We start from the raw sequence: 26,672 nt of genomic DNA on the forward strand, positions 1-26,672 counted from the left end.
GGAGGGAGGGGGGATAGTAGAGGATAGGAAAGGCAGCAGAATACAACAGACACTAGTATGGCAATATGTAAATCAATGGATGTGTAACTGCTGTGATTCTGCAATGTGTATACGGGGTAAAAATGGGAGTTCATAACCCACTTGAATCAAAATGTGAAATATGATATATCAAGAACTATGTAATGTTTTGAACAACCAACAATAAAAATTAAAATAAAATAAAATAAAATAAATACCTTGAGCATAAAAAAAATAAGGCAGGTTAGAATCTACCTTTCCTATGCTCAAAATTTTCGTTAGACTTGCTTCCCTTTGCAAGCTGAAACCCAAAGTGTATACTATTTGAGTAATCATGTAATCCACTTAGTGCTACATACCTTTTTTTTTTTTTTTTTGATACCAGGAATTGAACTCAGGGGCACTCGACCACTGAGCCACACCCCCAGCCCTATTTTGTATAATTTTATTCAGAGACAGGGTCTCACTGAGTTGCTTAGAACCTTGCCATTGCTGAGGCTGGCTTTGAACTTAGGATCCTCCTGTCCCAGCCTCCTAAGCCCCTGTAACTACATGTGTGAGCCTCCAAGCCTGGTTATATCATTTTTTAAAGAAATAGAACAGAAAAGAAGAAAAAACACTGGAGTGCATTATATGTAGTACAAATAAGTAGTTGTTAAATGAACTTATGCTTTTTGCATGTGTATACTTGGTTGTAATGTAAAGTTTTGTGGGCAGGGGGTTAGGTGTTTCTTTGGGTAATGGTCAAAGGAGCTTGAGAATTATTGCTATAATGATCCAGTCTCCAACCTCATCGCCTGTCCCTTATGTACTACCACTCACCTTTCCTCTTCCCCCATATTTCAATATTCACTCCAGCCTCTTTGCTATTCCACATGCCATGCTACACCCTCATATAGTTACATAGCTTATTCCTTCGACTTCACCATATCTCTGCTTAAATGTCACCTTGAACATCAATGTCTTTCCTCCTACATCCTATCAAAATAAAAACTGTTTAATATCACGCACCGTCTTATAATTTCCTTATAACACTTATCTCCACTTGACATTATATATTTATATATTTATTTGCTCTTTCTCTACCTCCACTCTTTTGTTTTGATCAATATATCCTAAGCACTTACTTGTTTTGCATGTGTATTCCTTTATTAGGCAACTTATAGGTTCTTTTTGTTGAGCATGTAAGTGGCATCTTAAATTTTTTTATTATGATATAAATGTCAGACATGCAAAAGAATACATAATGCTTAAAAATAATAAAACAAATGCCCATGTAGCCACTTCTTGGATGGTAATCCAAGTAGTATCATACTACAGATAGCATATTACTTTCTGTTGGTGTAGAGAGAAATGTTATTGACATTAGTAAACTGACTTTTAATATGGAAACTTTGTTAAACTTAATTTTTTATAGTTTTAATTATTTGCTGATTCTTTCAGGTTTTTCAGGTAGATAATTATCTCAGGGTCTACCACTAGGACATAAGTAAATTTAAAATATACACACACACACACACACACACACACACACACACACATACATATATATATAATGAATTAATTTAACATAAGCCCACTTGATCCTCACCTGCATAGCTCATTTAATCTTCCCCATTACTCTATACAGAAGGTATTATTTATTATCTCTTCTTTATAGATGAGAGAAATTCAAGAACAGAGAGGTTAGGGAACATGCTTGAGGTCAAAGAGCAAGTAACAGAGCCAAAATTTTAAATTTAAAACCTGGTCACCTTGCTTTAGGATTTATTGAGACTGCCTGTCAAATGACTGCTATACAAGTTTTGTCTATTGTCTTTCAGACTTCTAGCCCCGACCCTTCTTTGTCTGCTTGTTGTTACTGTATGGGACAGGTCCTCCTGTACTATATTAAACAACAGCAGCTTAAAGAGAACATTCCTAAATTCTCTTTTAAATTCACATTTTCTCTAAGCTTTTGGTATATAAAGTTTATCAAATTGAGAAAGTAATCTTGGTAATTTTTAAAAGTTAGTCATTAAAAGATCATGTAGTTTATCAAATGATTTGTGTTTTTACCAAGTTAGTTATTTGACTTTTCTCCTTTAGTGTCCTTTAATTTGGGAGGGGGGATCAGGGATTGAACCCAGGGGTACTTAACCACTGTGCCACACCCCCAACCCTTTTTATTTTTTTAAATTTTGAGACAGGGTCTTGTTTCATTGCTTAGAGTCTTGCTAAACATAGCTCAGTGGTAAAGTGCCCCTGAGTTCAATCCCTGGACATGGGCAGTGTGGGAACCTTTTATGAGATAAAGAAACTTTATTCCTTGAATGGTTGGTAGATTTTTTTATAGTATAGCCTCATCATTCTCACTTGAGACTTGTATACCTTATTAATCTATCCATTGAATGAGCTTTTGATTTTGTGAATCTATTGGTTTTGTGCACATTATTTTACCAATTTTGACCATTTATTATTTTTATGTTTTTTGTTTCTTTGGCTTAATCAAAGAAACAATGTTTTATATTGATCTTAAAATAAAAATATTGATTATACTAATAAGTTAAGACAAAAATATAAGTTAAAATAAAAATGTTGGGTTAAGTAAGTATATTTTTTAAATATAGCTTCAAAAATAGTTAAAATTACATGTGAGGATGAATTATGTTTCTATAATCTATAATACATATAGAAACAGGTTTAGATGTTAATTATTTTAAATTCATTGAGACAGCTGCGTTTAGCATATGGTCACACTTTCTGAATAATGCATGTGTGCTAGAAAATAATATATATTCTGTTTCATGGGAAATTGCATATAGATTTATTACTTTGAGATTCTTACTATTAAGATGTCTAAAACTCTCTTACTTTTAGCTACTTTATCAGTTTCTCAGAAATTATATAAAAGTTTTCTATTATGAATACTGATTTATCTATCAGTTCACTAAAATGCTTTCTTGATCTTTCATTCTTTTTATAAGTACAAGTGGATCCAGATGCTAAGTACAGTAAAAATATTAGAAATAATATATAGGAACTCTGAGAATAGACAAAGGAAGATGGAGTAGATAGAAAGAGAATTCAAGACTGGAGGAACATTGTGGTAGCAAAGCATCTTACTTCCCCCAACCCTAGTGGTAGAAGGTGCTGCAGCCCCAGGGACAATTCCAGGTGAACTGGCAAGGATTGGTGACTGGAGGACAATTGGAAGGCCTACTGACAATAAGCAGCCAGAGGAAGTATTTTTCTTCCTAACCAAGACTAAGATATCTCCCATCCAGAATACAAGTAAATGAGCAGCATCAAAAAAGGGCATCCTACCACAGCAATTACTGGCTCAGCCATATCTGGGAATTCCCACTCTCCCACACACACACACACACACACACACACACACACACACACACCTAGAAACATAAAGTAGTTGGGTAATAATGGCAGCTGGGAATACCAACACATAGGTCTTCCTCATGGACTGAAGAATTCCTTTCCCCACCTTGGACCAACCTGGGAAAACTCCTTCCAGCCACTCAGGCAGCACCAGCATGGACCAGTGGGAACTACAGACCAAAACAGGACTAAAAATTAAACTGTCATTGAGTAGAGTGAAGATGACAGATAATAGAATCAGTGAACATAGGATAAATCAATAGAATTTACCCAATCTAAACAACAGAAAGAAAATGGAGTAAAGATGAAGAGTCTCAAGCTGTTATGGATCAATGAAAGAAGATCCAATCATCTCCAACAAAGTCTCAGAAAGAAATGAAAAAAGAGAGCGGGTCTGACAGAACATTCAAAGGAATAATGGTAGGTAATATCTCACATTTGTAGAAAGACATAACCTTACAGATTCAAGAAGATGAATAAATTCCAAATTAAATAAATTTCTATGGAGGCACATTAAAAATGCTGTAAATAAAATACAGTGAAAATGATCTTAATAGCACCAGAAACATGGCATTTTCTATGGAAGAACACCAATTTGAATGACAGTGGGTTTGCTACTTGAGATAATGAAGGCAAAAAAGAAATAGAATATTTTTCAAGTGCTGTCAACTTCAAGGAAAAGAATTGTCAAACATGCATTGCATATCTATTGAAGCTAACCTTTAGGAATGAAGAAATTTAGATATTATGAGATGAATGGAAACTAAAATAATCAGCTTCTATCAGACTTGTCCTTAAAGAAGGATAAAGTTCTTCAAACAGGAAATTAATCATGGAGCATCAAGAAGGAGCAAAGAACAATAGAAAGGATAAAAATTTGGACAAATACAATAGATAATCCTTCTCCTTAATCATTTTACAAATATATAATGTCCATCTTTTGCCCAGTATGATGTTTTCATTTTAAACTTCATTTTTATTATAATAAAATTGGTATTTGTGGTTAAGTAAAGGGGCACTTAACCACATATTTGCCTGGTATGTATTTGATTTTTTTTGTTTTGGTTTGTGTTTTTTATTTTTTTGTTTTGGTGCTGGGGATTGAACCTAGGGCTGCTGGGAGCCATTAGCCAAGTAGGTATGACAATTTCCTTGCCAGCGTACCCCATGTTGCTTAGTGGAAGGACTCGTGGAAATAGGACATTTTGCAGTGACATTGCAGTTAGGTGACCTAGCTCAAGGACCAGGGCGGATCCGGGATTAGGGTGTTCCTGGTTTAGGATAATCGGGTTTAGGGCATTCCAGGTTTAAGATTATTCCTGCTGGGAATAGGGCGTATCCTGCTGCCTGAGTTCCCCTTGAGTTCTCATGGGATTCAGACAGTATTTTTGGGGAGATAGAAGCCCAGTGGAGGTGGATTTGGGCAGAGAACGTGGATTTCCCCAGAACGTGATTGTAGACGGCTGGTGTGAGTTCGGGAATAAAGAGTTGCTGTTTGAATCTATAAGCTGTGTGGTGGCTCGTGATTGTGTGCCCAGCCAGACTGCGGCATAGGGCCTCACACATGCTAAGCACATGCTCTTCAACTTTTGGCATCACTTTGTTTTGTTGTTTTTCTTTTCTTCTTTCTTTTTTTTTTTTTCCTGCCGATTGGCTCTAAAAGTGCATTTTGTAAAGAACATATTTTGTGTCTTGATTTTGTTGTTTATCTGTTTTTATTTCAAACTGAAATTCTCTGCCTTTTGATGGGTAGATTTCATCCATTCCCATTCATTGTGATTAGTGATATAGCAGATCCTGTTTCATGTTTTCTGCTAAACAAGATGTCTTTTTGTTTCTTGTTTTCTTCTTGTCTGCATTTATATCAAATAATCAATTATTTTTTCTGGGCTTTAACATTATACAATCAATTTTTAGTCCCTGCTGCTTGAATCGAATCTATTAAAGTGTATTCCTGTTTTATCACCCCCTCCATTTATTTCTTAAGTTTGCAGATGTGTACAGTCTCTCCCTCATCGAGACAAGTAATTACCTACTCATTTTCTTATTTCTACTTTTCATCTTCATCCTCAATGGTATCATCTAAAATTATTTACAGTTAGATTACTATGTAGGCAATTGGTGTCACTATCTCTTATTCTCTTATGCTTATTAAGAAGATAATGAATTCCAAAGTAAATTACTTTTAGTTTTCCTTCATGTTTTGAAGCATTTTCCTCGAATTTTCTTTTTGCTGAAATACTTTCCCTGAGGTCTTTTATACTAACAATCCACTTTATTTTTGGCTCATTTACATAATATGTAGGTAAAATGTAAAATCCTAGATTCAAAGTTTTATATTTTACAAGTTAAAATATTATTACATTTTCTTCTTGTAGATTGTGCTTCTACTGGCAAGTCAGATGTATTTGTTGAATCATTATTTGTTGTGAGGCCACAACATGCCAAGCACTGCTTTTGACACTAGGGATTCAATTTTTCAAAAATTGTGATCTGTTTACAGGTGACTTATATTTTTTTCTCTGGAAGGCCTTAGAATTTATTTTTTATTTATGTTGTTAGAGCTCACTATAATGTGTGATGTCTTTTAATAATTTTCTTGTTCAACTCTCAATGAGCATTTTCATATAAAGGTCACTGACTTCTCTTATTTTTCTATAATTCTTGGTTAGTGATTTTAAAAATGTCTTTTTCACTGTTTTTTTTTTCATTCCAGAATTCTAATTATATAAAATTTAGTCAGTCTCCATATTGCTAATATTCTTTCTCCATTTTCAACTTTTTTTTCTTTTTTGGGGGGGGGTACTGGGGATTGAATTCAGGGGCACTTAACCACTGAACCACATCCCCATTCCTATTAAAATTTTTATTTAGAGACAGAGTCTTACTGAGTTGTTTAGGGCCTCACTAAGTTGCCGAGGCTGGCTTTGAACTTAGGATCCTCCTGCCTTGACCTCCTGAGCCACTGGGATTATAGGTGTGTACCACTGCGCCCAATCATTTTCAACTTTTCTTCCCTTCTTTCTTCTAAGAAAGTTATAGTTATAGTTAAAGTTAAAGTTATAGTTACAGTTCCTTGACCTCATATTCTAGCTTTGTAATTCACTTCAGGTATTTCTCACACTTGCTTCAACTCACCAGGAAAGACAAGTTGTATGTATATATGATGAGCTGTATGTATATATGGGGGAGCAATGAATTATTCCCTATTTATATAATCTATAGTACTAAAATTTGGGCAATATAACTCTCCATTTATCAGCATATTCCAACTAAGTGACCTTGCACCTTAAAAAACCTCTTTATGTCCACCTCTATGTTTTTAAAATATTTTACTTAGTTGTAGGTAGACACAATACCTTTATTTTTATGCGGTGCTGAGGATTGAACCCCGAGCCTCACATATGCTAGGCAGGCACTCTACCACTGAGCCATAACCCCAGCCCTCTACCTCTGCAGTAATTATTTGGCTCATTACTCTTTGAGATGGATCTATTATCTATTGGTATCCACTCCTCTCCCAGCCTATTTTCAAGGGATACTGTGCAATGATAAAAGAATGGGCAGAGATTTACCCAGGGTAATATGGAAAGTAGACAGGAAAAAACAAAACCCACACCTCCCCACCAACACCCTGTGGCATCCCTCAACATACACAGATGAACTGTAGTTATTTGAGAGTTTTTGTTTGTTTGTTTTTGTGGTGCTGGGATTTGAACTCAGAGCTTCAGATGTGAGACAAATACTCTACCACTAAGCCAATCAAATAAACTTTTCAGTAGTTTCTCAATCCAATAACTTCTCCCTCACTTTGCAGAGTCTCAAAATTGGATTTTGGGAAAAGAGATAACCACTTATTAAAATATTAATTATTTTTCACTGTAAAATAATATTACTATGTACCTGATAGCTCAGAATAACACATATTTATTATCTCACAGCTCCTGTAGGTGAGGGTCTGGGCACAGCTTATTTGGGTCCTCAGCAGCCGGCTATCAAGGTATCAGACAGGACCAGGTTCTCATGGGTAGACTATAGGGAAGGATCCCTTTCCAAGCACAAAGAGGATGTTGAAAGGTTCAGTTCCTTGCAGGCTATGGGATCTAGGGTTTTAGATTCTTGCTGGTTGTTGGCTAGAGGCCATTCTCAGTTTCTTGTCATGTGATCTCCCCAATATCACTAGTTTCTTCATCAAAGTCAGCAAGACGATTCTGCCACCAAGACAAGCATTAGATTCTAACGTTGCCTTTGTTGTATTTTATCAGTAAAAAGTGAGTCACAGTCCAATTTTGCTCAAAAGGAGGGGTTTGCGGGAATTGGAAATCATTTTGCCCCAAAGTTTCTGAAAGCCACTGAAGGGTTTTAAGCAGCAAAGTAACATCATTTTTTTTTTTGCTGTAGAATGACCACTAGTCAGAAATTGTAGAGAACAGATTGGTGGGAGAGAAAACATGAGTTCTGGAACCCAGTTAGGAGACTGTGATTGTAATCCTGGTGAATCCCTGACAGTCAGAGCTGAAATAATGCTAGTAGGAATAGAGAAATGGAAAAATTGGAGAGTTAAGAAATATATAGGACTTGGTGATAACTAGATAGTGAGGTCAAAGGTTTGCTTCTGACTCATGCAAATGGGTGAATGGCAGTAACATTATTCACTGAGAAGAGAAGCAGTGTAGACAAGATGAGTTTGAGATAAGTTAGTCCCATAATAGAACTGGACTCAGCCACATTCCCTTGATAGTATAACCTTTTTTTTTTTTTTTTTTTGAAAAATTTAGACCATCTCTTTTATATGTATGTATTTGGGGGCTTCATAGAATCCGTTGTTCAAATTTATTAAAACTGGTTCAATCTTTTCAATTCATCTCACATGATATAGGAATTTTTAGGAAAGCAAGATAGTCTATGTATACAAGAACATTGGAATTGCTACTGCCAGTTATGGGTGACGAGTTCTGCTTCATCACATGTTGAAGTTTGAACATTAGAGAAGCACGCCAAGGCAAGCATATAAAGCGGGGTTTATTTTTAAAAAAGGGTAACATGAACTTCTCTGGGCAGGGAGAAGGGGGCCATAGGTGGTATCCTAGCATCCCAAAGAAGCAAGGTGCTCTGCCCTTTTTATAAGTTCTAGCTTCCTTTGTTCTCCTGCCCTCTTCCCCTTATCTTTCTCCTTCCTGTGTAGGTAACTAGGCATTTGGCTAGGCCTAGGAATGTTTGATGGATGGCCAAAAGGTGGAAACAGGTGGGTTGAAGGGGGAAGGGCAGGATAGAGCAGCCAAGGACAAATTAATTAACAACCTTACAGTCAGGTTACCTCAGTAACAGGTTGGAGCAGAGGGAGATTCTTGATAAGAGTGGAGAAAAGGCTCCTAAGTAATTAACATTTCAGTCCCTCAGAGGACATTCTCTAACTTGCGGGACTCACTCAAAATTGGCTCCTTGATCCAACATAACTCAATTGACCTATCTCTACTGACTGCCTCTCTAATCCTGGCTTCAGAATGAACGTGCAACCAAGAACCTACTGCTCCTAAAAACACACCTTTCATATGTTTAAATGTAAAGGATGAGTTTGGGGAGGACAAAAACATGGATAAAATTCATCCACTCCAATATACTGTACAACAGAATACTTTTGCATTGAACTCTGCAATCCTATGCATTGTGCACATGGGTAGACAAGGCGTGAAAAAGTCCAGCCAATTCGGGTCAGTATTTCTGGAGCTGCCTTCCTCCCTTGGCTGGAGATCCGACACAGGAGACGACGCCCTATATTCTAGCAACAGGGAAGAAACTAGTCGTGCTTCGGATTCTCCCAGCCCAGCCACGCAGGCTCCCTCCCACCTGCCGAGCAAAGGGCCTAACGGCGCGCAAGGGCTTCTGGGAATCGTAGTTCCGGGTGGGAGGGGCTGGTCGGCGTTGCCCCGGCTTCTTACGCATGCGCGACTCCGAGCTGGCCTGAGAAGTTCGTAGCCTTTGTCAGGCCCGGGATGGGAGGTGAGTTGGTTTTACCTGTACCCCGACTCCGCGTTTGGATTGGGCGGTGGCCCCGGGGGGTCGTTCTGTGCCCAATCGGGACTGGAGTGCTCCTTTGCGAAAGGAGTGTGGAAGGCAGACCGTGACCCCATCCCCTCACGCTCTGCCCTGAATCCTACCCCCCCGGCCCCGGGTGCTAGCGCGGTGCCAGTCGGTGCGCGACCGGCGGGCAACGCGGAGCTGAGCGGAGCACGCGGGGTTGTCGTGGGTCCTGGGCGAATGTCCTGAGAGCCACGGATTTGTCTATGCTCCTGTGCCTTGGCGGCAGCTCCAGCGCCATCTCTTCGGACGCTCTGTCTCCCTCCCCAGGGATCGCTCCCAGCGCAGGGACAGGTATTTAAGGACCCACTCTCAGGGATGCTGTCCTCGGGTTTCCTCCCGCTCTGTAGGACCGAGGCAGGCTCCACCGTGAGAGAGAGAGAGCGACCTGATTCTGACTGAGACATTTCCGCAGAGCCCCCAGAGGAAAGACAGGAAGGAACACCCGAGGCTCCCGGGACTTCTGACTGCTCTGTCCACTGAGGTGTGCTTTTTGGATGAAAAGCAGAAATCTGGACATGGAGGAGGTGGTGATCATGGAGACAGATTTGGCCGAAATGCCTGAGAAAAAAGGTAGAATTGCTCAAGTGTTGCACTTCTGTGGTGGAAGGGTGGAGTCCTTCCTCCTGGAGGGAAAAGGGTTGTCTCGGAATAGGTGGCCATTGGCAGAGAGGACTGTCTCCATTGTCTTGGTGGATGGGTGGGCTATTTGAGTGTAGAGAGTTTGGTACAGGATCATCCCCTGTCCTTTCCATTGCAACCTGGTGCACAATGGACCCTTCCAAGCAGCCCCCAAAATAAGAGTGGAAATGTTAATCTGAGATGTGAGCACAGCTACAACCACTCTTCTCACTTGCTCTTCCTTTCAAATGATTATTCCATTCTAGTCCCCATCAGTGGATTTGAGAAATCAGCTTTGTGGTTGACAAAAATTTCTCCACACCCATTATTTCACTGTATCTTTATAGTTACCTATGATTTAAATTCAGTGCGGGTTTGATCTTTTTGTTTGTTTTGGTGATGGTGGTGTTTAACATGCAAAACAGACTAGAAGGCAAGGGTTGACTTTCAGTACTACTAGACCAGAGTTTCTTGAAGTTTGTTCTGTGACCTAGCATCAGAATTCCCCCTAAACTTCCTATCTGTGCTTGTTAGGTTTTTGGATTGCACTCCATACTCAATCAGTGACAATTACTTTAGTGAAGTCCAGCAATCTACATTTTAAATAAGTTTTTAGAGTAATTTTTGAGAACCATTGATATGATGAACTATGATACTAATTTTGTGTAGACTGAACTGGGAAATTCACTGAATTATTCTAATTTCTAGATCAGAGAGGACCACCTTCCAGAATGTGATATGATTATAGCAATGCATTTAAGTCTGGTATAGCAACATTCCTGGGCATTTTCCATAATTCTTGGAGGTAATAGGTTGTTGGGGGGGGGGTGTCCTTTCAGTCTCAATGTTAATAAGGGGCACATTTAATGTGATGGAGGAATTTTTTAGACTTGTTGTCTTATATGTCTAAGTAGCATCTTGAGCCCCATCATGACTGCTTTCTTGCCCTTAGCCATGTCTTCCCAGGATTCCCCCCTCTGCCAAGAGAAGAACACAGAAGAGGAAGAAGTGGCAACTATGTGCCTCACAGCCAGATCACAGGTGAGTGTGAGTCTAATGGTGATAGAAGTCCCACCTTATTTCTCAGAGTACAGGTGTGCTCCCTTCTTTTTGATAAAAGTTTCTTTTTTTACTAGAGCCCATCTAGAGAACTGAGTTTTAATTCTGAGAGATTAATGAACTTGGTAGGAAATATTTTATACTTTTCCATAGTACCTCAAATCTCCACCTATTTTTATTGTCCCTCTACAGGCAGGTAAGCAACATTTCCCTTCTTTGGCCTACCATGCTAATTTCTGTGCTTGGTAATATGGGAAACTATTTTAAAGATAATGTGATGAATGCTCCTTAAAATTTACATTTCTCTCTAGAGGAAAAAACACCTTAAATTATGAAGTGATTAGAAGGTAATTAATACTCAAATAGTTCAAATGAGTGTTATAAAAGGGAAGCTTAGGGAGGGGTAAAATTACTGTTAGAATTTAATTCCCTGTGTAAGAGCAGCTATGGTAAATGTTAGGAATTTTTAAATTTATGTGATGGTGTGCAATGGATAATTATGTTTTTCTTTTAACTTTCATATGTTTTCAGCCCTTTTTATTTAGATACAGGGTCTCGACAAGTTGCTCAGGGCCTTGCTAAGTTGCTGAGGCTGGCTTTGAACTTGCGATCCTCATGCCTCAGCCTTCCAAGTTGCTGAGATTGTAGGCTTTCACCATAGCACCTGGCTTTTATTTCTTAGATCTCAGATTATTTCCATTGTGTAAACTTTATACTTTGGAAAAACTGTAAACATAAGAAATGTTGCAAAGAATACAGAGATATCTTGTCCAGATTCTCTAGAAGTCAACATTTTTACTTTGTATTATTTCTTTTTCTAGAAATAGGACATTAACAATGGTCTAACACCATTCCCTGCTGACCTTCAGATTTTCCTTCTCATTTTCTGTTCTCAGAATTTCTGCTTTTATCCTATAGTTCTTTTCATGTTCCTTAATTTGTTATTATTAACTTGTTTTGTATGCTTCTTTCATTTATTTACATAATTTTTTAAATGAAATAAAAGTGTTTAAAGCTATGAAATTTCCTCTAAATACAGTTTTAGCTATTTGGCTTTGGGGTCTACATTATTTCATTATTATTTTTATATTCTGATGGTTTTTTTATTATCATCTGTCATTTTTCTGTTCTGTTTGGGAATTTATTGAAATTAATTTTGTTAGTTTTTACAAATGCTTCATGAGTGTTTAAAAAGAAGGCATTTTCTGTACCATTACAGAAACTATAGAATATTATTTTCCAAGGCTTGTTTATATATGTTTGTTCTTGTAGCCTTGGACTATTATTCCCATTCTCTATGACTTTACTTAAAGGGCATGTTCAATACTGATATGTTTCTACCTCCTTATAATTTTTGTATCTTTTTTCTTATAGAAACAAAATATGAATGGTATTTTACACATAAACCTCTGTGTGTTAAATCTTAATTAGTTTGTTGCAGTCACTTTCCAATTTAATACCTTATTTATTTATTTTTTATTTAATTTAATACCTTTTACCTTGAATTATTTACGTTTAATGGGGTTTGGTGCTCACTGCCAATGTTTGCATATCTTCTGTTTGCAAACTCTACATTGCGATAAATCTTCTGAAAATTGATTCCTCAGGTGTTTATTAAGGACTCACAGGGGAATTATGTAGACCTGTTTTCTTTCTTTCTCTACCTATATTTTGTTTACTTTGCCAAACAAAATTGTTAACTCATTGGTTGGTAATATTTTACTCCCCATAAAAAATGTAATCTCTCAAAGGAGAAACCATGATCTTATTTCATTTGGTTCTTATGTTGAGACCTGCACAGTGCGCCTGGCCCACATTTGATATTCAGTGACTGTACATAGAATATTCAGATTCCAAACACTGTTAGAATACTTGTCACTTCCCTTCTTGAATGTTATCTCAGGCCTTTGCTTCAGTTCCAGCTGAACATTGGGGTATGTGTGTGTGGGTGTGGGTGTGGGTGTGGGTGTGTGTGAGAAAAGCAAGCTATCAAATAAAAGATGGTAAACACAAGTCTGTTTTGTGTCTTAGGAGAAAGTGACATTCAAGGATGTGGCCATGGACTTTACTCCAGAGGAGTGGGGGAAGCTGGATCCTAAACAAAGGGATATGATGCTGGAGAACTATAGGAACCTGGTCTCACTTTGTAAGAATCTTCATGACTCTGAAATCTGCTTATGTGGATATCATTACTTCATTGAAAAAGAAATAGCTTCATTTTTGCACTCATTTTTGAATTCAGAAGTCATAGAGTATCCGTTCTTTTGGGGATTAGAGAAAAATCTGTTTCTAGTGTTTTGTTTTGTTTTTTGCTGGGAATTAAACCTGGGACCTTGAGCATGCTAAGCACGCACTCTACAACTGAACTATAACTCCAACTGAGAAAAATCTATTTTTGCTGCAGGATCTTTGTGAAATGTCTATGGCTGTTGTATATCAGGACTCATGGGACAGACAGCCTAATTCAAACTACCTTTAAAATGGGAGAAATCTTGATTCAGGGAATCAAATATATCATCAGGAATTTTATTTATTTATTTATTTATTTTTAACCTGTTGACCTGACTTTTCCCTATATTAGCTTTATTCTTAGGATCTCTCTATATAGCAGAGATGGCCACTGGCAGTTAGAGAACTGAGCCAAAAAAAAAGAAAATGTACATGTTTGTGTGAGAGGTAGAAAGGATTAGTAGCCCTTCCCAAACCTCATGTAACAAATTCTCAGTGAAAGTACCTTCCAATAACTGAAAAAGGAGGAAAAGAAAAACATTAGTAGACAAAAACTCCAGTGACCACAGTCACAATTTTGTGGTACCACTGAGGTCCTACTTTTTCCCCATATTCTTTTCTAAGGTAAGAACTAATCTGCAAGATTGCTCTAAAATTTATTTATTTTTTATTTGTTCTTTTTGGTTATACATGACAGTAAGTATTTTGGCAGATTATACATATATAGAGTAAAATTTCTTCATAAAATAAGTAAATAAAGAGACAAACCCAGTTTCACTCTCTACCAGACCTAAACTCATACTGCATATATTTCTAACTCCATTTAGAGACCCATCCTCCCTTTTTCTGGATCTTCTTATAACATTTTGTCTTTGTAGATTATGGGGTTAGGATTATATTGCAGTATAAATTTTTATGCCTATCACAAATAGTTAAGTTCCATTTCTCCATTTCTTTTTTTTTTTTTTTCTTTCCTCTCTTTTAATTAATAGGGCTTCCAGTTTCCAAACCTGAGAATTACAATTTGGACAGTGGAAAAGAACCATTAAAGCTTGAGAGAAAAACTCCCAAATGCAGCTATTCAGGTGAGTCACATAGATGGGAATCTTCAGAAATATTCAGCAAAATAGTAAATAAGTGGTACTTTTTTAATGTTTAAGGAAGAATATTAGAAGTCCCTATATGCCTTTATTTTAAGTATTTTATTTTAAATTCTAACGCATCTTAAGTACACACAGAAGTCCAGAAAATAAAATAACATGTATTCATCACCAATATTAAATATAGATGCTAATATTTTACTTCATTTACCTCTTTTTTTTCTTTTTGGTAGTATAAAATACATAAGTATCAATGCTATAAATGCTATGATTTTGACAAACCAAGACGCATTCATGTAACTACTGCCTATATCAAGAAAACAACATTACCAGTACCTCTAAAGCACCCCGTGTCCTCTTTTAGTCACCTCCTTCCTCCCGTGGGTAACCTTATCCTAACTTAGAGTGTCATTGGTTAGTTTTGATGGTTCTTCTTATATCAGTGGACTCATATTGTACATATTCTTGTGTCTGACTTCCTTCACTGAACTGTTAACTTTGAGATACATCCATGTTGTGGCCTGTTGTAGTTCATTCATTCTCATTATCATTTAGTCTTTCATTATGTCAGTATCCAATTTATTTATTTATTTATTATCTTAAAGATGGGCATTTTGATAGCTTCAAGTTTTGGGTTATGTGAATAGTGCTGTAATGTTCATTCTTTCACATGTCTTTTTATAAACAGATACAAGCATTTCTGTTGGATATATACATACAGGTAAAATTATTGAGTCATAGATTAGGTTCATGTTCATTTTTTATACATATTGCCAAAGTTTACAAAGTTAACATACCCATTATATTCCTACCAGAAGATGTGAGTTCTAGTTGCTCCAAATACTTACCAACACATAATACTATTTGTCTTCATTTTAGCTATTCCTTTTTTTTTTTTTTTTTTTTTGATACCAGGGATTGGACCCAGGGATGCTTAACCACTGAGCCACATCCCCAATCCATATTTAGAGACAGGATCTCATTGAGTTGCTAAGTGCCTCATTAAGTTGCTGAGGCTGGCTTTGAACTCAAGATCCTCCTGTCTCAGCCTCCCAAGCTGCTGAGATTACAGACATGTGTCACCACACACGTGACTCATTTTAGCCATTCTTGAATGTGTGTAATATCTTTTATTTTTTAAGAAGTAAAACATATTAGAAATTCAGTTACAATCCTTACATTCTTTCTTTCTGTAAAATCAGTATATCTCAAAGTTTGTGTGTATCATTCCAGTGTTTACATGTGTATGTATATGTATACATTATATTTTATTGCTTAACCTATGTTAATGAGTCATGTTTGTTTATTTTTACTAATATGGAGTATGTCCATAGTGTGAATAAAGTGAATAGTTCAATTTTACTTTTTTGCCATTAGTAACAATTGCAGTCTTCTGTTTATTGATACATGTTCATCTTAAGGGTTGGGGTTAATGTAAATAACTGGAAAAACAATTACATGTTAGTTTTACTAGGAATTGTCTGGTTCCACACCCACCCTAGCCTTCAGTTGATGTTATCAGACTTCATTTTTGTCAGTCTGGTGGGGTCCAAAATGCTATTTTGTGTTTTTAAATTTTCATTTCTCTGAGTTGGAGCACTTTTTGCTTATTGGGTATTTGGGTTTTTTCTTTTGTGAATTGCCTATTAATATCCTTTGTTTATTTTTTTAAAAATTTGACTGTTCAACATCTTTCTTTTTGAGTTATTTATTTTAGACTCTAATACATGGCAGCAGGGGGAAAAATGGTTCTTCCAGTCTTGGATGCTTTATTTTATTAAGCATATTGAATTTTTAAATTTTAAGGACAGATTTATTGATTTTTTTTTAATAGTTAAGTTTTTTGGAAATTGTCTTCCTTAATCCAATGTTAGAAAGATAATCTGTTTTATTCTAAAGAGTTCAAATTTTGTTTACAGATTTTTATTTTAGTATATGGTGTTAAATGGGGAGCTAATTTTATCTTTTTCCAAGCTTACAGTTCATAATCCAAGATAATTTGTTGAATTATCTTTTATCAGAGGTTTGAAATGATGTTATTCCCCTGGATACTTGCATTTGTATCTGGATTTATTTCTAAGCTCTCTGGTTTACTCATCTATCTATGCTCCAACACTGTACCATTAAAAAATAATATAAAAAATATTTTTATAAAGATGATTTAGGAAGGATTTTTCCTAAAGAAAAAAAGTACATGTTTACTATGTTATGCCTCATAAAGAAAATTCTCCAGAATACACATATAAACATGTTATATCTCATAAAATCCTTCCTGAATATTCTTTTTTAAAACTCTGTTCTTTGGAATAGTGGAGTTTTAAAAATCTTTCTCTGTGATTATGGATACATGTCTGTTTAATCCTAGTAAGCCTTTCTATCTTTGTGACTTGTCTATTTACCACTTCTTTTCTGGGGAGAAATATTGCTCTTAATGATCTTTGAGAATGCTTCATATATTCACCCTTTGTTTAGTTGCACACATTTTTCCTTTCAGTTTTGCAATACTTTTTGATGAACAAATTTAATATTCTATATTTTTAATTTTCTGCCTTTTGAGTATTCCTTTTAAAGTCCTTTCTCATCCCACGACTACATAAATATTTGCCTGTGTTCTCTAGTATATTTGTTCCTTAAATCCTTAATTCACTTGGAATCATTTCTTGGCTTTTTTGGTGTGTCTTCTTAGTTTTCTTTTTTTTTGTTGTTTTTAACAATTTAATGTTTGGATTGTTCAAGATTTGATTTTAATCTCCCTTTCATTTTGTATTCCTGGAGTCATAAATTTGAGTGCTTAACATGGGCCAGGAGGTTATATAAGCAAAGGAAGCAAGGTCAGAATGGTAAATTAGAGGAACATGTGCCTCAACTGAAAGAAGTGGCCATTACTCCATTAGCTCTAATTCAAGGACTGGCAAGCTTTTTAAGTAGAAATTTAGGTCATAAATGATTAGGCCTTATGGGACAGATGGTGTCTCTGTATCCACTCAGTTTGACATATGGTGCAAAAACAGCCTTATGTAAATGAATGGATATGACTATGTTCCAATAAAAATTTATTAAGAAAAATAAGCAGCAAACTATAGCTGTCAACCCTTGTTTGAACTGGTTGTTGTCCTTCAGTATGCTTTCATTTTTTTTTCCCCCAGAGAAACCTAAAATTTGGTTCTATGTGACATACCCTTATTTTTTAGATGTTAGCAAATTATTTTTAAAACTTGTATAAACGGTGAAGGCCAAACACAATATGCCTGAGGTCAGATTTGGCAGATGGGTCATCAGTTTGCAGCTTCTACTTTCACTTAGGTCGTCTGATCACTCTTATCACCAATTGTCATCTATTAAGATAATTCCCACATTTGTATTTCTGTCCTTGATCTCTTTTCAGAACTTGTGTTCTGAACATCTGTGTGACTACTTCATGTCTCTGTTTACTTATGTCAAAGATTCCTCAATTCACAGTGTTCAAAACTGGATGTCTGAAATATGCCCAAATTCCTCTTTCCCAACAGGATCCTTTTCCAAGAATTGTCTTAATGATACTTACTGTCTACCAAATCATACATGCCAGAAATCTATGAAGTCTTTATATTTCCTTCTCCTTCCCTTATCCAGTTTTCCATTATACTTACCTAATTATATTCTAAATATTTCTTCACTGTTAATATCCTTCCATTTTATTTTTGTTTGCCTAAATTACTATGACAATCTCCCTGATTCCACATTTACCCCCATGTGCTTCGTTCTGTACCACAGTGAGAGAGTTTTGAAAATCAATTGGATCATGCCATCCCTTTGCTTAGAACATTTCAATGGCTTCTTGTTTGATATTTACTTGTAAAGATTATATTAAATTCTTTCTCCTTATATCTGCATAAGGGGTAAATGTATTTTCCCCAGTGACTAGCACATAGTCTAGCATGTAGTAGATACTCAGTAGTTATTTGTTGGATAAAATGGATAGACAGATGAGTAAATAAATGAATAAGTAGAATGTATTTGGTATATGGAATAAGAAATCTAACTTAATTTTCTTCTTAGTTGTCATGGTACCTTTTGTTGAAAAAGAAATATTGTTTACTGACTGAAATATCACCTTTCTATTATCCTTAATTGTTCCATATACTGTAAGAATACAGTTTATTTCTGATTTTGCTCTTCTATTTCACTGATCTGTTTATTCTTTTGAATCACTGTTTAAATTATTCCATCATTTTAAAATGATTTACATTGGGTATAACAATTTCAATATATTTTTTTAGGTATATATTTAGAAAGGTTCAGTACCTATATTTGCCCTCTCTCCTCTGTTCTGATATTTCCCCTATAGATAACATTTTTATTAGTTTTTTTTATTTATCTTTCCTTGGTTTTGTTTTGTTTCTTCTTTCCACATTTTTTATTGGTGCATTATAGTTTACATAATGTTGAGATTTGCTGTTACATATTCATATATGCACACAATGTAACATTATAATTTGGCCAGTGTTTCTCCCCAGCTTTGTAATTTTTATAAGCTGACTACACTAAATTTTCCTTACTATAAGTTATGGTGATATCTATTATCAGCCATTTCTTTTTCTTCTTTGTCGTATTTTTTCCCCCTGTTTTGAACATACAATTTATTTATTATTTTTAATATATGTATTTTTTAAAAATTTTAGGTGGACACAGTATCTTTATTTTACATTTATGTGGTGCTGAGGATTGAACCCAGTGCCTATGCTAGGCGAGCACTCTACCACTGAGCTACAATGCCGGCCACTTGAACATACAATTTAATATTCTTAAATACTTCTGATGAGTGAATATCCTCAACTCACTTCTTACAGAAATTCTGACTTGGTTAAACAATATATACCTAAATTGTGAGAAAAGTTTCTCCAGAATCAGATAATCCTTGAAATTCTGGGTCTGTCACTCATTAGATTTGTATTCCATCCAATCTTTCCTTGGTTTTTGAAAATACAACCAAATAATATATCTCATTCTCCTTTTCCTGACACAAAAAGTAGCAGCAAACTATACAACATTCTTTTACAACTTGCTTTTTAAAAAAATACTTAATATATGCTGGAGATCACATAGCAATATGATAAAAATCTTTCTCATTTTTTAAAAGTTGCGTAGTACTCATTGTATAAGCTATAGTTTATTCAGTCATTTCTCTGTATTAGGTATTGGAACTGTTAACATTCTTTTACAGCCTTAATAAGTGTTGTAGTGAATAGCCTTGTTCATCTGTCACCTCATATCATATATTTGGATTTTTTGATGAGAAACTTTATAAAAGCATTGTTGGGAATATTAAAATGGTAATAGAACTGAACATAAGTAGGATTAAAAGACCAGAAACCTAGAAATTGTAACTGTTTACTAAGATGATAACTACCAATATTTATTACAGCAATAGGAATTCTATATATATAAAAAAACTGGAAAGCACTTTTTACTGATCCTGTTCTGATCCAAATGTAATCATTGCCTGCTCATCCACTGATGTATTGCTTCATCTGCATCTCTCCTCCTACCTTTCTTGTCATCTTTCCTACCTTCCGATTCTCCTGGATAGGGTATACTTGTTTTCTCTGCATACACTGAGCATTTGTTTCCCTCTATTTGCTTCTCTTTTGTAAATCACCCCAAAAAATTCAAATCTACTCCTTGAATGTGTGCTTTTTACCTTCATTAACTCTTAACCTATTACAGAACTGCTATTTTTTTTTTTTTTTTGAGCACAGAAAATGAAGGAAATATGCATTTCCAATGTCTTTCAGACGTGGAGACTTTACCTGAGAGCAAAGATTCATCTTCAGTTCAAGATTTTTCCAAAGACGAATCACATCCAATTGCAATAATAGACAGACTGGCAAGAAATAGTGTCTATGACTCCAACTTGGAAACAGCTCTTGAATGTGAAAATTGGTTAGAAAATCAGCAAGAAAATCAGGAGAAACACTTGAGAGAAATGTTTACCCACATGAATTCACTTCCTGAAGATGAAGATCATGAGCGTGATATATACTGGAAAACCTTTGGTCAGAAGTCTGTTCTTATCACTCAAGACAGAGTTCCCAAAGGATCTTATGCCTTTCACTCACTTGGGAAAAGATTGAAACAGAAATCAAATTTAATGAAAAAACAGAGAACCTATAAAGAGAAAAAACCTCATAAATGTAATGACTGTGGTGAACTTTTCACTTACCATTCAGTGCTTATTCGACACCAGAGAGTCCATACTGGAGAGAAACCCTATACTTGTAATGATTGTGGGAAATCTTTTAGCCACAGAGCTAATTTAACTAAACACCAGAGAACTCATACTAGAATTCTCTTTGCATGTAGTGAATGCAAGAAAACCTTCACGGAAAGCTCATCCCTTGCAATACACCAGAGAATTCACATTGGAGAGAGACCTTATGAATGCAGTGAATGTGGGAAAGGTTTTAACCGAAGTACACATCTTGTGCAGCATCAGTTGATTCATACTGGAGTGAAACCTTATGAATGTAATGAATGTGATAAAGCTTTTATTCATTCATCAGCACTCATTAAACATCAAAGAACTCACACTGGAGAAAAGCCCTATAGATGCCTAGAATGTGGTAAAGCCTTTAGCCATTGTTCATCCCTTACTAAGCATCAGAGAGTTCATACGGGAGAGAAGCCATATGAGTGTAGTGAATGTGGGAAAACTTTTAGTCAGAGCACGCACCTTGTTCAGCATCAGAGAATTCATACTGGAGAAAAACCCTATGAGTGTCAAGAATGTGGGAAGACCTTTAGCCGGAGCTCAAATTTTGCTAAACATCAGAGAATTCATATTGGAAAGAAACCCTACAAATGTAGTGAATGTGGAAAAGCCTTCATTCATTCATCAGCTCTTATTCAACACCAAAGAACTCATACAGGAGAGAAACCCTTTAGATGTAATGAATGTGGGAAAAGCTTTAAGTGTAGTTCATCCCGCTTCAGACATCAAAGAACTCACATAGAAGAGAAACCCTGAAAAATTACTGAATGGGAAGAAATGTAAGTACATTTTATTGCTGCGTTAATATCTGAGTGTTTAGGTGGACCCATAATGTGCACAGGCCAATGCTATATGCATCTAATTTCACTTGCCTAATATATAATTTCACCCATAGATCCCATTCCCCTTTTTCATGGTCATATGCCAGAGGCTTGTTGTACCCTCTCACTTTGAAAAAAAATTTTTATTTTGTAACTTAGGCTGAAATTTCATATCCTCATCAGAAAGATGAGATTACTCTGAATCCAAAGTAGACTCCTATATATGCATATATATTCTTTCTCCAGAGTACCATTTCTTTTATTTTAGCCATAGAAATTATAAGGCCAAAAGTAGGAAGTTTCTTAGGATTTACTTCCTCCTCCTTGAAGGCTGCTGTCTAATTTGCTGAACATAACTAAAATGTATTTACAGCAAGTTCTAATTACATTTACGTGGATTATGTTGTTCATAGATTTAAATACTTTTTTTCCTTCATTTGAAAGATTTTCCTGCATTTTCCAATTCCTTGAGAGTTAACCTGAAGTAGAGAGTGGGTCAGAATCTTAACTGTCATTGTTAATCAAGTCTATCTTTTCTTAACCTTGTCATTGATTGAATCCTTGGTTTTCTGTAGTCAAAGTAGGGGAGGCTTCATTTCTATATATTATTTAGCTTTCTGTCACCTTTAGAAAAAGCCGTAGAATATTGAGAATCTGAAAAGTTGATAAATTCAATTATTATTTTTATTTAGGATTCCAGTCAAGAAGAGAACTGAAGCAACTGTGAGGCACCAGGGCAAACTTTCCTGTTCGGTATGGAAAAAGCTTATGAAACGGCCCTCAAGTGAGTCATTTGAGGGTTAACAGCTGCTCTTCATGAAGAAGTTACTACTTTTTTTTTTCTGACCTGTATACTTACCCATATTTTTGGTATTGTTCTTATTCTCTATATGTCAGTTGGTCTTTGTCCCAGAGCCCTTACTTAAGAAAGTGGGCAAGGCACAAAATCAGAGAGGCATATTAGCATAAGTTACATGGGTGACCAAAGACCAGTGGCAAGATTGGAAACAAAAGCAGTAGTACAAATTAATATCTAGTAAAACACTATACATGTGCAATTTTTGTTGTTACCCTATTTATATGTTATATGAAAACTATAGGGGGACAAAAACATAATCACAGATTTCCTTCTTCCCTTCTGAATCTTTACCTTCCATTCCATACGTTTGCCCCCTCCACATTATTCCTCTCAATAGGAATCATAAATTTTATGATTGAAGAAAATTAGGGGGTAGGGTGTAAAGAAGTGATGATAATGGGGATCACTCTCATGAAGCTGAATGGAGTATAAATCCAGCAGTGAGGGTGAAAGACCTCTTCAGGAAGAGATAATAGAAACATGGAAGGGAGCCAAAGTGGAAAGGCTTAAGAGTTCAAAGGTCAGGGTGGGAAAATAGCTTACTTAACACAATATAGGAAAAGTAGCTCAAGTCTTTCATCACCTTAATCAGTATGATTTAGAGCAGGAAGTGGCAAGCTATGGTGTGGACTCTTGGACCATGTCTGGCCCATTGCTTTTTTCCTTGAATTTTGTTGGGATTCAGCCATACTCATCAGTTACATGCTGTCTTTGGCTGCTTTTCTATGCAACAGAGTTTGTGTCTTGGGGGCTGCTACAATCCAATTCCACTTACTGGATAGCTTATAAACAGAAATTTCTCAATAATTTTGGAGACTGAGAATTTCAAGGCACCAGAGGATTTGGGTTTGGTGATGTGCTACTTCCTGGTTCACAGAGGGCTCCTTCTCATTGTCCTTAGCCCCTTAAAAGTGTACTGATTCCCTTCAAGAAGACTCCACTTTGATGACCTACTCACCTTCCAAAAGCCCTACTTTGTAATACCATGACATGGGTAATTAGATTTCAGTGTAAAAATTTTGGAGGGGCACATTCAGTCCTTAGAAGATTATATGTTCCCTGAAGCCCCCAAAATTTACTATTAGGCTCATTATAGAAAATGTTAACTGGCCCCTGCACTAGAGAATCCATGTCTATCCAGGTGGGATAGAGAGATTAAACCCAGAGAAATTAGGTAGAATGGAAAGTTATAATGATGGTGAACATATCCTTTCTTAGGGACTAGCCATTGTGGTTACCCTCCTAAGCTAGACTAGAAAGCAGAACAAGACAGATAAATACCCCCAGAGGGATGGCTCAGGAACTCCATAGTCCTATCACTATTTTTAATGTTAGAGAATACTGGGAGAGAGAAAAAAAATGGGGTGGGGGAAATATGAGAGTTTGGAAATGATGCATGAAAATACTCCTAACCACTAGGTTGCAACTATACATTGTAGAGAGAGTTGCGGTTATTTAAGCTTTTTTAGTATGCCAAAAGCTTGAGTGAAAATAAATTCATTTTGGAGACCAAAATTTGACTAATGAAAGAAGACCAACATGGGCTTTTCAAAGTTGAGTATGATTTCTGCCACTCCCAGGTAGTAATTATGTGACCTTGAAAAAACTACTAAATCTGGGTTTCGGTTTCTTTATCTGTAAAGTGGGAATAAGTCATCCTTTCCTCACAAAATTGTCATGAAGTTTAAGTGAAAATGCATATGGAGGACTTCGCACATCATCACTGTAGACAGCCCCCCATTCCTGCCCGCTCCCACCTGCCTGCTCATGAATACTCTGAGGTCGCATGCTGTCTTTCTCTCTATAATGTTTATATTTTTAAATTGTATTTTCATCAAGTGACTAAGCATCAGTCAGTAGAAGTAACTTTAGTATCTCCCCACCTTTTGTTTACCAATAAAGAACTGTGACTCTCCTGCTCTCTGACTTATCTTAAAGATGGAGCTTTCACTTTTTGCTTTTGCTTCCATTGGTGCTGTTCCTTGCAGTTTCTTTGAGACCTTGTGGAACCTGCCGCTTTTCCTTCTGAATATCACTTAAGCAGGAGCTATCTGATAGTTCCAGAGACTCAAGTTTACAACCTAATTGCACTTTAACTAGTGTTAAGGGATTTGCTCTTTTACTGGGAACTCTGGCCCTTTGCATTTTGTATTTGTCCTTACTATACATAATGTTCAACCTAATTACATGTTTGTATTCCACATAAATCTTGGAAATTTTAATGATCTGCATTTTAAATGTTTTGGTTATCTATAAACAATATTATCTGTTCTTATATTATCTGTTCTATTGTCAATAAAGATGTTGTTTGTACATGTATTGTCAGAGACTTTTGTAAATTGCTTTTAAACTGTCCTAATTTAAGCCCATTTTAAGAGGAAAAGAAAAACCAACTGTAAAATATCTCCTTATCACTCAGGAAAACAATCACACTTCTGTTTATCTGGGCTTTATAACTTCTGGAGATATGTGATGGGGAATGAATGCCCTTGACAGCCCAAATGTCTCCGAGAAGATTACAGAGTAGAGGAAGATAGTTTCTACCAAATAGTGCTAATTCCTTAGGCCAGGTATAGCACCATTCACATAGCAGAGGTAAAGGGGGTAAAGGGCAGGAAAGAGGTTTCATATCAAACGCACAGTTGGGCTGGGGGTTTGGTTCAGTGGTAGAGCACTTGTTAAGGCCTCTGTTTTAATCTCAGCACTGCCCAAAATAAAATAAAAAAGAACAGTTTAAACTAGGTAAAATATTATTTGAAATGTTTGGATACAAATATCAAACATCATTCCATCCATAGGTAATTAGCTAGTTATTTTAAGTCATAGTTTTCATTTTCTTGAGTGTAGTCTTAGTTAAAGAAAAAAAAAAAATCCTGGAACAGACCTGTTTTTTCTTTACCCTTATTTTCTTTATCCTTTCTTTACCCTAGTTCTTCTTTTAAGGCCACAACTAGGCTATCTTAGAGCCCAGAACCACATGAGCTGTCCCTCACCATAAGTTATTGATGAGGGAGAATGATATCCCCCTCTGGTAATACATGTATGACATTTATGGGTTCCTCTGAAGTTCCAATTAATGCTTTGCAAAACTTAGATATTTTCACAGAAGTGTTCTTTATATTTTTAACCTCTGTTCATTAATAATCTTTCCTTAGGTTATGTTGACTATACATAAAATGTACATACCTTACTTCCCTCCCACCTTCACCAATTTGCCCATAAACACATTATCATGTCAGAAAAGTTCACAGGGCTGGGGAATCTAAAGGGTGAAACTAGAGATTCAGGCATTGCTAAGTCAAGAACTGTTTACCGCCATCTTTCCTAGGTTTCCTCTGCATTGGCTTTATTTTCAAATATGTCTACTGGCAATTCCAAGTTATTGTGCTTAATATTCACAATCCCAAGGAGAGTACCTTCTTTTCGTATAACTCCAGCAAAATCCCCAAAGGTACTTACCTCTGCTTGAACCACACTAATTTCTGAAACATCTGTGAAATGGGATCTTCTTATTAACCTGGGTCCATGTAAAACCTTGGAGCTAGGAAATGTTTATTTATACTCTCACATACACAAAAATATGCTTACTTTTGCCATGTGTGGGGCTGTAAGTCATGAGTTTTTGTTAGCTCTGTTTATCTGCTAAATTGCTTATGTATACTAGAGAGATCTTTATTGGGTACATTCCAGTTAGTTACTTTGATTAGCAAATTTGTGATGAATATGAGTGGTCGAAAGACCATGGGAAAAACAGTGGCAACCTACCTGTAGAAAAGATGTAACCTAGCAAGCCTGAGACAGCTGTTTAGAAAGGTCTGCTCATCAGGTTGACCATTGGCTGGCATCTGGGAACTTTGACTTTGGGATAGTTCCCATCATTCCCAGCACTGATAAGAATAACTGACGGTTCCAAAATTCTGTATTTAAACAATGTGATTTTTGCCACATTTAAAAAGGTAAGAATGATATGTAGAGAGTAAGCCTCCTCTCTTACAGAGAGCTGTAATGGTGATGGTGTTTCCTGGCCTTCACTAGGGGAACATGAACCGTTTTGGAGAATTAAATTGAGTGGAAGTAGAACCCCCTGGCTTCCTCCTTTCTTCCTTCCAGCAATATTTGAGATGGTGGCTGTTTCATCAGCTTGGGTTCTTGAGTGATTATAATGAGGAGAACATTCCTGCCATCACAATAAACAGGTCACACAGGTAAGCATCAAGAATGGGTGTCCTAGTAAGAAGGCCAAGACGGACAATGACTGGCAG

At 36.2% G+C, this 26,672-nt stretch overlaps 1 protein-coding gene across 5 annotated transcripts; it reads left to right on the plus strand.

Annotated features, from left to right (window-relative positions):
- The first annotated feature begins 9,285 nt into the window (after nucleotides 1–9,285).
- Znf286a (zinc finger protein 286A) lies at nucleotides 9,286–24,723 on the plus strand. 5 transcript variants are annotated; one of them, XM_048784313.1, is made up of 7 exons: nucleotides 9,286–9,393; nucleotides 9,887–10,044; nucleotides 11,045–11,133; nucleotides 13,183–13,297; nucleotides 14,373–14,465; nucleotides 20,219–21,509; nucleotides 22,244–24,723. In XM_048784313.1, exons 2-6 carry the CDS (start codon nucleotides 9,969–9,971, stop codon nucleotides 21,484–21,486), a joined length of 1,641 nt encoding a protein of 546 aa, XP_048640270.1. In that variant the 5' UTR covers nucleotides 9,286–9,393; nucleotides 9,887–9,968; the 3' UTR covers nucleotides 21,487–21,509; nucleotides 22,244–24,723. The 5 variants fall into 5 exon arrangements, with proteins under 5 accessions (XP_048640270.1, XP_048640265.1, XP_015361590.1 ...); XM_048784308.1 differs by having other exon boundaries at nucleotides 9,324–9,393; nucleotides 9,822–10,044; XM_015506104.2 differs by having other exon boundaries at nucleotides 9,328–9,393; nucleotides 9,822–10,044; nucleotides 20,255–21,509.
- The last annotated feature ends 1,949 nt before the right edge of the window (nucleotides 24,724–26,672 follow it).

The sequence above is a fragment of the Marmota marmota genome, unplaced genomic scaffold (assembly GCF_001458135.2).
Source record: "Marmota marmota marmota unplaced genomic scaffold, marMar, whole genome shotgun sequence".
Lineage (NCBI taxonomy): Eukaryota > Metazoa > Chordata > Mammalia > Rodentia > Sciuridae > Marmota > Marmota marmota.